Source organism: Gigantopelta aegis, chromosome 3 (genome assembly GCF_016097555.1).
Source record: "Gigantopelta aegis isolate Gae_Host chromosome 3, Gae_host_genome, whole genome shotgun sequence".
Classification (NCBI taxonomy): domain Eukaryota; kingdom Metazoa; phylum Mollusca; class Gastropoda; order Neomphalida; family Peltospiridae; genus Gigantopelta; species Gigantopelta aegis.
Window position 1 is genome coordinate 51,619,750 of NC_054701.1, and position 14,161 is coordinate 51,633,910.

General features: G+C 38.2%; 1 protein-coding gene across 1 annotated transcript; it reads right to left on the bottom strand.

The window, feature by feature from the left end:
* Nucleotides 1-1,173: 1,173 nt before the first annotated feature.
* On the bottom strand, nt 1,174-10,177 carry LOC121390717 (caveolin-1-like). The gene is made up of 2 exons (XM_041522620.1): nt 10,039-10,177; nt 1,174-2,517 (listed from the first exon to the last, which is right to left on the bottom strand). The coding sequence occupies exons 1-2, from the start codon at nt 10,102-10,104 to the stop codon at nt 2,185-2,187; spliced, it is 399 nt and encodes a 132-aa protein (XP_041378554.1). The 5' UTR covers nt 10,105-10,177; the 3' UTR covers nt 1,174-2,184.
* Nucleotides 10,178-14,161: the final 3,984 nt, after the last annotated feature.

The following is a 14,161-nucleotide window of genomic DNA, read 5'->3' on the forward strand; positions in this document are numbered from 1 at the left end:
CTAACTTCTAGGTCTGAGTCGTCTGCATATCTCTATATTTAGTAGCCTGGAGACATTGGCTTGTGGTGTGTCCATTTTCAAACTGCCAGAAGGCTGGACCTAGCCCAGTGGTAAAGCGCTTGCTTGGTACGCGGGCGGCCTAGGATCGATCCTGATCGGTTTGTCCATAGGGCTATTTTTCGTTCTAGCCAGTGCACTACGACTGGTATATCAAAGACCGTGGTATGTGCTATCCTGTCTGTGCGGTGGTGCATATGAAAGATCCCGTGTTACTCTAAAACTATATATCAAAATTACCAAATGTCTGACATCCATAAATCAATGTGCTCTAGTGGTGCCATTAAACAAAACAAATTGTAACTTTAACTTTTCAAACTGCCATGGCCACTATTCAGGTAGTCTGGATATAACGGTGTCTGCCTCATGCAATACTATGACCAGGTCTCTACGTGAAGTAAATCCAACAACAAAATCCATGTGATTTCAGAAGTCCGTGGTATTGTTGTACTTTTTCACAGCACCTGTTTTCAAATATACTATAGTAGCCTACCCATGACCGATGAAAACGTATTGCCTGGCTAACACGAGACCGAATATTCTTTTATTTAGCGAAAGAAATACTCGTTTGTTTGGGGCTTTTGTGGTCTTCATTTCTGTTGCTGTGTAGTATATATTCACTTATCGACCCGTGAAGATACGCACACTTGAGTTTTGTTAGTGTTATATTGAACTCGATGACGTATTAGTTTTTCCGTCATTGTCAAGGTTAGCAGGTTTTTTTTTCTTCTACATTATTAATCCAATAAAACGCCCTTGGATCTCGTTGTAAGATAACGTGAGATCAATAACATCATTACCTTAACTTCACGGTCCAAGGAATATACCGTTCAGTGGCGTAGTCGGGGGAGGGGGGGGGGGGGGGGGGGTCACCTCATCAATCCTTTTTTTAACTATTAAATTTTATAAAATCATACATACATACATAGTGTTGGTTGCCCCCCACCCTCCACCCCCACCACGTATAAAATCATGGCTAGGCGATTGTTGTTATAAACATGAAAAATGTAGTAAAAGTACATTGTTTCTCTAATATCATGATGCAAAATGTTTGAAGTTAAAAAGCCAGTTATTCAACAAATTAAAATGGACTATAATAAAAGACAAACTGGTTTATTTTAGTTTTCATTTATTGAACCGTGCATTATTACTACATTGCTATTGTTAGTCATACACCTGACGAACTCATAGACTGTGCACGTGTATGTAAACATACCTGTATAGCATAAATAAGGAACAACTAAACCTTATGATAAAAATATGTAGCATAGGTTACATTATAAAAATACTGAATTCATATTTGTAGTGAAACGAAAAAGAAAAATATTGTCTAAACTCCGACGTGAACAAAATTCTATTGAACATCAAACCAATCTGTTTTTGAACACCTCGGCTGATTACATAGATGTTTAAAGCGCATTAATGTCATATTTTTCTTGGTGTTCTAAACTTTGTACAAAACAGTTTAATATATTGTCTAAATATGATGTAAAAAATGTGTCTTGATATATAGCTTACATTTAAAATAGTGCATAATACGAAACATAATGTACAAACATTCTGTTGAGAAGCTCTTCAAAATCTACATCGCGGATTGAACATAACGGTCAACTGATCCCCCGTAGTCCATAATCTTTCTGTTTTAGGCGATAGAAATGCTCTTCCTTACTTCTTTGAGAGTTATCTTCTTCCAAACATTTTGAGAATTATTTTTAGGCCCACGAATGCAAATTTATGGACTCCTTTTGTCTCTCAGATAAGTTGTATGGGGAATATTGCCCTACGTTTTGTGATATACATGTATATATATATTATATTTTACCTCCACCTTATATAGTGGCCTGTCTTACGATTCAAACAGGACTTACTAGGGTCTAGGGATGTGGTTTGTTTAAGTGAACCCTATGAAATCCTGGCTACACCAGTGATTTATCGTAAACGTTTCAACTTTCTATTGTTTGAATCAGATATATCCTATTATAAATGATTCCAAGCTTTACAATACTGTTATTTTCGGTAATTACTCCTAACTTATTGTGATCAAACCAGTGTTTATAAGTAGTGATATATCTTGACCAACAGGTGCACACAGATGTAAATGTTTACACTTGAACCCCCACTGGAGTTTTATTTATTTTCCACTCGCACATTGCTAAACATCATTCCTACAGCTTCGCAAACTGGAGCCAGACAGCAGTTGACGAGTGATCCGAAGAATTTCTGAGCGCAGCCCAAGTTGATCATGCAGACACGGAGACAGGGAGAGATCTGCCAGACGTGTTCGAAGGTGATTGCGGCGAACTCGCAGCCCCAGCAGAATGAGAGCGGGATGGCGCAGAGGAAGGTGAGCAGGAGGTAGCAGCAGTTCTTGGTGCACGTAAAGCACTTGTACGAGTTCCGCCAGACGCAGTCTGCGCTGTGAGCTCCTTCCGGTTCCCCGATCACATCTTCGAACATCACCTAAAAAACGAGCCGAGCGTCAGACAACATTCTCAATTATTGTAAAAACGTTAGGATGGCAAACATGTAAAACTTTGCTGGGATCACCCACCCTCCTTTTTGTAGGATGGTAGCCATCTTCGAGTACATTATTAGACATAATAATCCAATTGGTACAAAATAACAACAACAGAAAGTAAATAAATAAATATATAACAACACAGTATTCTTTTCAACATCAGTATACTCAAAAAGCCAAAATGAAGAGAAAAATGATCTTTTGTCTGCACGTTGTTTATTAATAATGCTAAACATTTTATATGTATCTGAATTTAATAACCAGGTGTCACAAACACAATACGCTTAATTAAAAAAATTGCGCAGACGGCGTAGTAAAGTGAAACGACGCCCAATTGTCGCTCTTGATGTACAGCTGTCTAGGAGTTTGCTTGAGGCGAGTGAGTTCGCACACTATTGCTGTGTCCGCCTCTGTAAGAACATAAGGTGGGCACGTTTTTGACAGGATGAGGCAAGGAATGGTTACAGGGTGTATACTACCAAATCAAATCCCATAGACGACAATAGTAACATATGTGGCTAAAACTCCTACCTGCAACGTATCAACCGACATAAACGCCACGGATATAAATACTACCACCCCTTACACTTAAAGTGAATCAGAAAAAAATGGGGGTCAAGCTGCTCGTTTCTGAGATAACGGGTAGCGTCTATGACTACCCTAGTTTCGCACAAAATTCGAGTACTTTTTTTTACAGGTACCCCATACATGTTTCAAGCACAAGGCTACTTGACACATTGGTACTAGATGAAATAAAATTGCAATTTTTTTTTACCCAGATGAAACTATTATTTTTTTACAACCAACACACTCACATTTATAACCAATCACAGGACTTGTGGTGTTCACTTCTCTATCAAAAGTTCGGTGCACCTCCAACTTTGACCCAGCCGGAAGTTATTTGGTTTAGTACTACCTATAGGCTGTAAATCGGAATGATTCTGTGACAATAAATAACAACAAAAAAACAACCGTCAATCCCGGAGAACGAACCATCTGCAGGGACATTGTTCGCCTGACTCGATCCTTTTCTTTTGGTGTGTGTATTTTGTACTATTTATATTTGATTTGAATAAAAAATTATTTATAATATCATTAACTTATTCTTTTAGGTATTGATATATATCTTTATTTATATTGTTGATTTTCTTTCACACCACGTTTCGTTTAATATTTGTCCTGTACGTCGATGAACTATGACTGTCTCCACAAAACATAGCATTTTTGGTCAATAATTTCATTTTGGCGAATGTTCTGTACACGCCATTTTAACGGTTGATTTGGGCATGCGAAATTTGTGACCAAGCTGCTTTCGCGTGAGCAGCAAGAGCTCCCTACTCTTCAGACACGGCTGTTTGTGATTTCTGACTTCCACAAGCTGAAGATGCCGCCGAAAGGGTCCCGATTTGAGAGCCGAGAGGACATCATGCAGAACCCGACGGCGCACCTGACAGCCATTCCAAACCAGGACTTCCAGAAATGTTTCCAGCAATGGAAGGACCGCTGGGCTAAAAGTGTGAAGTCACAATGGGCCTACTTCGAAGGAGATTAGAGATGGAACCCAAAATTTAAGCTACTTTTTTTCCCCGGCCTAAGGTCGGATACTTTTTTAACAGACCTCGTAGTATACATAGTTACAGTAGTATTGCATATATAGCTATCTCGACACAAGTTTTTAATATATAAAAACAATGTCTACAATTTTTTTTATTTCAAGTCTTATTATTGTTATTTTAAGGCCTGGGCCCGTTCCACAAAGCGATCTTAGCTTATTTTAATAGTAAAACATTTATTATAATATGGTATGGCGAGCATGTAACGAAGGGGACACTTGATTAAATTTATTTCATGATAATTCTGCACAAATAAGGGAGTGGGAGTGGGGGGGGGGGGGGGAGGGAGGGAGAGAGAGAGAGAGAGAGAGAGAGAGAGAGAGTGTGTGTTGTGTGTGTGTGTGTGTGTGTGTGTGTGTTTGTGTGTGTGTGTGTCTGCGTATGTTTGTGTGTGCGTGCGTGTTTGTGTGTGCATGTGTGTGTGTGTGCGCGCGTGTGTGTGTGTGTGCGTGTGTGTCTATGCGTGTGTGTACGTGTGCGTGTCTTTGTGTGTGTGTGTGTGTGTGTGTGTGTGCCTTCTTGGTCAGCATGTATTGTATTGTTATCTGTCACATTGATACAACAAACAAGTCTTTTGCTGCCGAACAGATTGTTACAAGAAACACAGACGGCGCTTTTGATGTCCAGTATTAATTAGCGATCGTATCTAACCGTTATTCAGAGGTGGGATCCAACTCAGTTGGCAGAGTTGCTTACTCTCGGAGGACCCATTAGGTATTTTCTCTTCCCAATCCATGTTCAACGACTGGTATACCAAAGACTGTGGTATGTGCTGTCTGTAGGAAGATGCTTATTAAATACAACAGAAAAATGTAGTGAAGAAGTGTACTAAAGAGTATGTGTCAGAATTATGTAATGTTATCTTTGACATCCAGTAGCCATTGATTAATTAATCATTATGCTCTAGAGGTGTCGTTAACAAAACAAAATTAAGGTAAATGGTATCGAAGAATGGCGTAATGAAAATAATTGGGATGTTATATTGTAATGGTTAAATAATAATAATAATAATAGTAATAATAATAATTATTATAATAATAATAATTAGAATAATAATAATAATAGTAATAATAATAATAATCAACAACAACAACATAATAATAATAATATAGTAATAATAACTGACTGGAGATTGTAGCTTTAAGTCATTTACAGACAAAGAATTCTCGAACGTGAATAATGGAATGGTTTTCCCGATTGATTTATCACATTCGACCAAAACTACCCCGAAACACGATATTGTTGTTGTGGAACCGTACAAGAGAAAACAACGTCCGCGCTGCCATAGCGACTTATCAATATTATTTAATTATAAGAGTGACCCAGGACATGTATATATGGCCTTGGATGTGCTTGAAACGGGAATATTAACATTTAAAAAATTTTGTTTTCATAGTTTCATTGACGTTTGCTTGCAAGGCAAGAGCTTTCACGTAATATTTTAGAAGTTTTAAACGTAAATGGATCTCAAGAAAGGCAGATAAAAGGGGGGAAATAACATTCACCAATGTTAATTAAAACAAACACAGCATTATGCTCACTTTAAATTGTATTAATACTCCCAGGCCGTCAGACGACGTCAAGACTAAATCATACTATATATGTTAGTTTCCTTTGCTATCCATATTGACGCTTTGTCATTAATTTTAACCGACACGGGTGTCAAAGTCAATCGACCGAGATCGCAGTATTATTACTTATACCATGGATGTGCCATTTCTATAATAAAAGTTTTTAAAACGTTTGTTTTGTTTAACGACACCACTAGAGCGCATTGATATATTAATCATCAGCTGTTGGGTGTCAAACATTTGGTTATTTTGACGTATAGTCTTAGAGAAGAAACCCGCGACATTTTTCCATCAGGATCTTTTATATGCAGCATTCCATAGACAGGACAGCACATACCACGACCTTTGATATACCAGTCGTGGTGCACTGGCTGGAACGAGAAATAGCCCAATGGGTCCAATGACGGGGATCGACCCTAGACCGACCTCGCATTAGGCAAACACTTTACCATTGGTCTATACTAAACGAATCGCAAGACCAGGTAAAAGGTTATTATTGGTAAGTTCACTCTCCGGGTGTACATCGCCGAGGATGACATACTTTGTATATTTCATGACACAACTAAATTGCACGTACCTTCCTAACTATACTGACAAACAAAAGATACCGCCAATATTAATTTATTTTCACTAAAATGATTTTTGATGCTATAGCCTATACACTATTTTGATTTTGTTCAAACATTTTTATGTTTTGGAGAAAATATTGCAGATATTTTTCATCATTAAGATGAAAACAATGGATGTGTGTATATATATATATATATATATATATATATATATATATATATATATATATATATATATATATATATATATATTGTATATATATATACATGTCTCTGCAGTTGATTGTGTGAAATCACAATTTCATACCTATACTACACTTGAGCTTGTGAGGAATTCATTGTATTATGTTTTAAAATCTTTGTAATAGCCATTCTCAGTTTTTTGGCTTCAGACCATTCTGTTTTCCCCGCCCAAACTAGCATCTGATCGTACAGCTGATAAATGTGACACCCGGTTTCTTCCACCAAATCGTGTACCTTTTCAAGTATTGCACTTATAAATGCTGCCGGTACAAATAATCTTGAGGTTGTACGGCAACTATACAATTTAAAATTTAAATGTAGAAGATGTACAAGCTCAAGTATAGTATAGGTATGAAATTGTGATGGTACACAATCAACTGCAGAGACATGCAGTGAATAATACGGTAGCCATAATGTTTTGGTAAATCCCAGAAACAAGATGATCTGGGTCTAGTTGTGGTATTATGATGATTTAAAATGCTTTATTCAATAAATACAACATAAATTGTCTCAATCTGATGATATTATTTTAGATGGCACATCTGGGCCCGTGTTTATAAAACTTAAAGTCTAGACTTTAATAAAGTCCAAACTTTAACGTAATGCTATTTGAATGGCGTTGCCATGACGTTAAAGTCTGGACTTTAAGGTTTATAAGCACGTGGTCAGAAAATATTTGAAAATTAGTGGCATTTTGTTTTAGACATTCACTTTTCTCTAATACAATGTCTGAACCTGACAATAAACGTTATCACCCTTACCTATCATTTAAGGATTAAGCATATTTCAGCGATAAATATATCAATATTCTATCGTATGTGCGGGGAACTACACGTTTTCATCTTAAATATGAGACAAATTGAGTCATTGCAATGCAATATGACGTCATAGGCGTCATACGTACGTCATGGAATACTTTTAAAAAGATATTTTGATTCGATGGTATTATATTTTTTATTTACCTTTAATATATTTATGGTGTCTAAATTCAACCATTTAGGAGATCTAGGGCCTCGGTTGGTACTGGATGTAAGCTAATTAGCACCTTTTCCGGTAACAGATTTTGGTAGACAAAAACACAAAAACCATTTTCTGTTGCAAATAGTTCTAAGTTCAGTCATGTCTTTACTGAACTACTTTTTGGTGACTAAAATGTTAAATGTCGTCATCCTAATGTTTTGATTAACGCGAGATTATCAGAAGTGCGATTCCGTCAGTTGTTTGTGTCCTTGGATATCTTTCTTGTTTTCCTTGGTTATTTTATTTGTTTTAGCGACTTGTCCTGCTCTTTATACTGACGACCGTGAAGCCTTTTTTGTAAAGAAAACGTGTGGCATGAAACTGATACTGAGTAAATGTTATGAGACAAGTTCAGTTGTTATAGGAGTATGTTTTAAAAAAAAAAAAGCATGAAGCCACTTTCATTTATAATAATGGTAGAGTTTTAGATGCAGCGAACCCAAATTTAACTTCTTAGGTTAGGCGCAACAACCAATGCCAGGCCCGTAAGCCAGCATTTTGAGTGGGATGGTTCGACTAGGTATTTGCCGGGGCCTTTTGGATATGAAGTTGCTTGAGGGCGCGAAGCGCTTGAACTTTATATGGGGTTCCAGGTGTAATATCCCAAAATATAACCCCCGCCAAAATATACCCGGGGTATAAACTGGACTAGCCCAGAATATACCCCGGGATATAAAATAGGCTAGCCCAGAATATACCTCTCTAGTCTGTATTTCAATGTCCAGAGGGTTTTTTTCCATCATTATTTATATATTTTGGGCTAGAGAATATCGAAATATCTTCTAAAATAACTAATCTGTGATAGTTTTATTTTTATGAAAGCAATAGTTGCTTTTCTTTTAAAGCGTTTATTATTATTTATTTTGTATACAGGTTAGTAATAAAAAAATGAGGGTTAGGGTTAGAGGTATAAAACAGGCTAGCCCACTTTAACCCCGAGTATAGTTTGGCGGGGGTATATTTTGGGCTCTTACACATGGGCATGCCTCCCCGGAAATTTTTAAATCTCAGAAAGCCTAAAACACGTTTTCCTGGCATCTGGAACTTAAAAATTTATATTTTAAAACAACGATTTTCGACTATTTTGTAGATTGCATTTTTGTAAAAATCCAAGATAATGAAATTCTAGCACACAACAGGAGTTAAAGGTATTGACCTGAGGTATATGTTAAATATTTTCTGCAATAGTTTATTATAACCTTGGTAAAAGAAAATGTACGTGTACCTTAGAACTATGATCAGTTCCTTTAATAATGCACATATTTATGAAAAACGAAACACATTTCGTTCAGAACAATTGTATCATCACCAATCACCGCCAACACATGCAGCCCTTGTTACAAGTGTAGTCCTCAAACGGTTTCAGCAAACTGTATTGCATAAGGTATTGCATCCCATTTCCTTTTGTCACTGATGCGTCATATCATCCAAATGGCATGTTGGCGATAAAACATTTTGAAATACTTGGAAATTACCCTCAAGAAAGCAACATTTTCAAATTGGCCTTAATCCTACGGGACATTTGCAAATTCAAGAACACTAAAACCAACCCTCGTCCATTACCGACCCTGGTCGGGCTGCTTGTGATCCATTGCTATTTTATGGGAGAGTTGCAAAAGTTACAGTCAACTATGTGTGAAAAAAAGTGGACCTCAGCTTTTGCGAGAGGGTTCGGACGACCCCCCCCCCCCCCCACCCCCCACCCCACACACACACACACACCCCTAAATACGGGCCTGAATACATGTAACAAGCGAACGCTCGCCCTCTTTAACATACCTCAGGAATATTTAAGGGATAATATCACTGTTTCGTTGTTAACTATAAGGATTTATCACACAATTAATTTCCATACACTGACATCACTGAAGACCATGTCTGATCGACTGTCTGCTTAGCTCGCCATATTAAGTGTAGTAAAACTCGCTCTGGATGGGATCCGGTATCGGAAGGCAAACTCAGTATCTACCAGTCCTAAGGTCGATGGCTTAACTATTACTCCACCGAGACCGATAAAAATACAAAATAGGAGAACATTTTAGGGGCGTAACTACTGTAGTAGCAATTAAAAATGAAATTCCTTGTACCTAACGTATATGATTTTAGTATTCAATTATTTTCATAGCCATGCTTCGTGTTACTTTTGTTTACAACTAATTATTAGCTTGTTATTGTCGTTTATCCGAAGGCTCTGGGGAATCAAATGTATAAATACCTTTCTGCTAGTATTGGTAGGCAATGGAATAGGATGTTTTACTAGTAAATCACAGTCATAAAACAACAAAACAACCCAAAATACATTAAAACAAAACAAAACAAAACAAAACAAAGCAAAACAAAATAAACAACCTACATAAAAAACACACATGTTTTTTTAAAGATATTTTAAAACAGCTTATTCAGATATATAACAATTCGAGTTGTGAGTTATTTACAAAAAAACAGACCTTTACATGCTCATTCAGAGCATTGGGATCTCGGTTTACCATATCCGGTAACTCGCTCGACTCCATTTCCGGAAGAGATTTTAGTTAACAATGAAAGATAATTGTAGGGAATTCAAAAATGTATTCCTGTGCTTTTTAATAAGTGTTTCTTCTATCAACAAAATAATGAAATGACCCCAAATGGACACGGTCTCTGTTTATACTACGAGATGTGTTTGTTAAATATTTGCTGTTGCTGTTCCAGTGCCTAGCATCCGCCATAGCACTTCGTCAGAGGTTTCGTGACAGCAGGTGAGATGCACACACACTCTGTCGCGCTGCTTACAAATAAAGGATAGGTTTGTGGAAAAATTAATTAGAGGTAATCATTTATTTATTTAAGATGGCGTCTTACTGTTGCCATTATTGGTGAGGACGCAATTGTACACTGAAAGAAACAGAACTGTTGTTATCAACGAGAGCAAGATTGATTGTTGTTGTTTCGTTGGGGAGGGGGAGGGAGTGGATGGAAAAAATGGTCCGCCGTGCTGTAAAAGGTTTGCCACCTAAAATCATATCCATATACGTTTGTATATATCTAGGATTTCAACCTGGGTGGACACGCTTGCCAACAAGCTACTGGGAGTTTGTAGGTCGCTGTTAACCACGCACAATAATTATTAAAATAGTTAAACTTTGCTGTTCTAAAATAGCTAGTTTGTTATTTAGCTGCCAGGAAATCCAGGTTTAAGTGTATCTAATTAATGATTTTCTCGGAGGAGATGCTTCACGGCGGTTTATCGAGCAAATCGTTTCTTATCAGTTATCATCATGCTCATTATTGTATATCTCTTAAACATATATATTTCGTGACATGGAGAAACGCTACAAATTTCACGCCATTAATTCCATTAATTAATTTTCACACAATCTTAACCCGTGCGTGTTATCAGTCTCCGCCCTGTGTAATATAAGACCTCACGGTGGAACTTGGTTTTCATCTAGTTTTATGCTCATTTAGTTACATACAACAGCTGATAAATGTGCTTGACTTAAAGGGACATTCCTGAGTATGCTGCATTGTAAGATGTTTCCAACTAATAAAATATATAATATGTTTTCTTGTTTAGAATATCAGTGTTTGTATATCCAATCTGTTTCTGGTCGTCTTAATATTTGTAAGAAGCCCAAACTGGATTTTGTCTTCAAATAATTTCGTACGTACGAGAAAAACAATATTTTAGAAAATAAGATGAAATTTAACCTAGTACAAATATTAGAACGATCAGAAACACGTTTAATATACAGCCACTAATATTGTATGCAGAAAAATATATTTGATATGTAATTACAATCGATAAAAAGTCTCTGTTGTTCGATAACATCTTTAAAAGTGCAGCAAACTCAGGAATGTCCCTTTAAAGGGCGTGTCATTTATGATTTAAATATTTTCGCATTAAATATTAATATTAATGTATTAAAGGTGTGTTTTTCGTTCTTAGCGATGACGTCGGTGAAGAATGCTAGTACCCGTTGAGCCGGTAAAACTCGGTCTGCCTTGGAGTCTGGGATGTGAACTTTGTACACACTAGCCTTAAACTTCTAAAAACGCCGATGGCTTATCGCCCGGCTGTGAACAAAAATAAGAGGTTTGTTTAACGACACCTCAGCCCATGTTTGACTTATGTTTGTGAGTGTAGCATGGTCATGTCGACTCTCGACCAATTGAGGAGAGGAAGCCAGCCCCAAGTTCAGCCAGCAAACGTTTCGCTAACGTTCAGCAACTATTTCAATGGTTCTCGACATGACCATTTCATGACATCGGACGTTTTTTCGGTCTGGCTGAACTCAACCCAGCTGCCGCCACACCAGCTACTCCTTAAAAAACCCAGCAAGAGATATTGTATATGTTCGTTCCCCATAGACAAGACAGTACATAGCACGACTTTTTTCATGTATCGGTTTTGAAGCACTGGTTGGAATGGGGTGTGTGTGGAGGGATCCATTAAATTGAGGTTGATCCATCGTACCTGACGTGCAGAACATCGTTTTCAGACGTGTCGAGTCTTAATCTCATCCTAACTGACACCACTAAACTCGAACTCTAACACACACACACACACACACACACACACACACACACACACACACACACACACACACTATGTTTCTGAATGCATATTGGTCTAACAAGTCATAATACTTGTAAATGCGTGGGCCCTGTATAATTCTCCGTCCCAAGCCCGTCCGTCTAGGGATTTTACAAGATTAGTTTATTGATGAAGCCTAGATATATTCAAAACAAATCGTCTGCAGGCAGTCTATTGAAGGTACTTCTAGAAACAGGTTGTCTGCAGGCAGTCTATTGAAGGTACTTCTAGAGACAAGTTGTCTGCAGGCAGTCTATTGAAGGTACTTCTAGAGACAAGTTGTCTGCAGGCAGTCTATTGAAGGTACTTCTAGAAACAGGTTGTCTGCAGGCAGTCTATTGAAGGTACTTCTAGAGACAAGTTGTCTGCAGGCAGTCTATTGAAGGTACTTCTAGAAGTTCTATAAGTGCAAATATCTGAACGAAGCGAATATTGTACTTAATTTTGAGAAATGTTTTGAAACTAATTCTGGACTATAACAGTGATTTTACTGGGTAACTGTAATCAATTTCTGGCAAATGACTATGATTAGTGAGGCGTTCAAAGTGAAATGCCCCGGATATTACAAATATATTATGTGAAAAACCCCATCTGAATGGCAGTAATGAAATTAACATCCAGGTTTAAGACCACATGGATGCTATTCACATCAACAACGAGATTCAAACCAAGTATTATTATTCATACAGGAGTAGCTTGCATTTGCACAACACGTTCAGCTCAAAGAACCGTCCTACTATTAAATACAATGTATTAGAAAATACACACTTATTGATGTTCCCCGCTCTCCTTTCTTTCCCTCTATCTCCCTTTCTATCCCTCCCCCCCCCCCCCCCTGCCTTCACTCTCTCTCTCTTCATACTTCCCTCTTTTCTTGTCACCAGGTGGCCTGCTATCATTTTGTCTAACTCCCTTTCTATCCCTCCCTCCCTGCCTTCATTCTCTCCCTTCATACTTCCCTCTTTTCTTGTCACAAGGTGGCCTGCTTTCATTTTGTCTAACTCCCTTTTATATCCCTCCCCCCTGCCTTCACTCTCTCCCTTCATACTTCCCTCTTTTCTTGTCACCAGGTGGCCTGCTATCATTTTGTCTAACTCCCTTTCTATCCCTCCCTCCCTGCCTTCAATCTCACCCTTCATACTTCCCTCTTTTCTTGTCACCAGGTGGCCTGCTATCATTTTGTCTAACTCCCTTTCTATCCCTCCCTCCCTGCCTTCACTCTCTCCCTTCATACGTCCCTCTTTTCTTGTCACCAGGTGACCTGCTATCATTTTGTCTAACTCCCTTTCTATCCCTCCCTCCCTGCCTTCAATCTCACCCTTCATACTTCCCTCTTTTCTTGTCACCAGGTGACCTGCTATCATTTTGTCTAACTCCCTTTCTATCCCTCCCTCCCTGCCTTCAATCTCACCCTTCATACTTCCCTCTTTTCTTGTCACCAGGTGACCTGCTATCATTTTGTCTAACTCCCTTTCTATCCCTCCCTCCCTGCCTTCAATCTCACCCTTCATACTTCCCTCTTTTCTTGTCACCAGGTGACCTGCTATCATTTTGTCTAACTCCCTTTCTATCCCTCCCTCCCTGCCTTCAATCTCACCCTTCATACTTCCCTCTTTTCTTGTCACCAGGTGACCTGCTATTATTTTGTCTAACTCCCTTTCTATCCCTCCCTCCCTGCCTTCACTCTCTCCCTTCATACTTCCCTCTTTTCTTGTCACCAGGTGGCCTGCTATCATTTTGTCTAACTCCCTTTCTATCAATCCCTCCCTGCCTTCACTCCCTTCATACTTCCCTCTTTTCTTATCACCAGGTGACCTGCTATCATTTTGTCTAACTCTCTTTCTATCCCTCCCTCCCTGCCTTCACTCTCTCCCTTCATACTTCCCTCTTTTCATGTCACTATCATTTTGTCTAACTCCACAGCCCAGTCTCGGCCATCTCACCGCAGCAGTGATCTCCTTTGTTAGAACTAGGATGAAACAATCCAACAACAA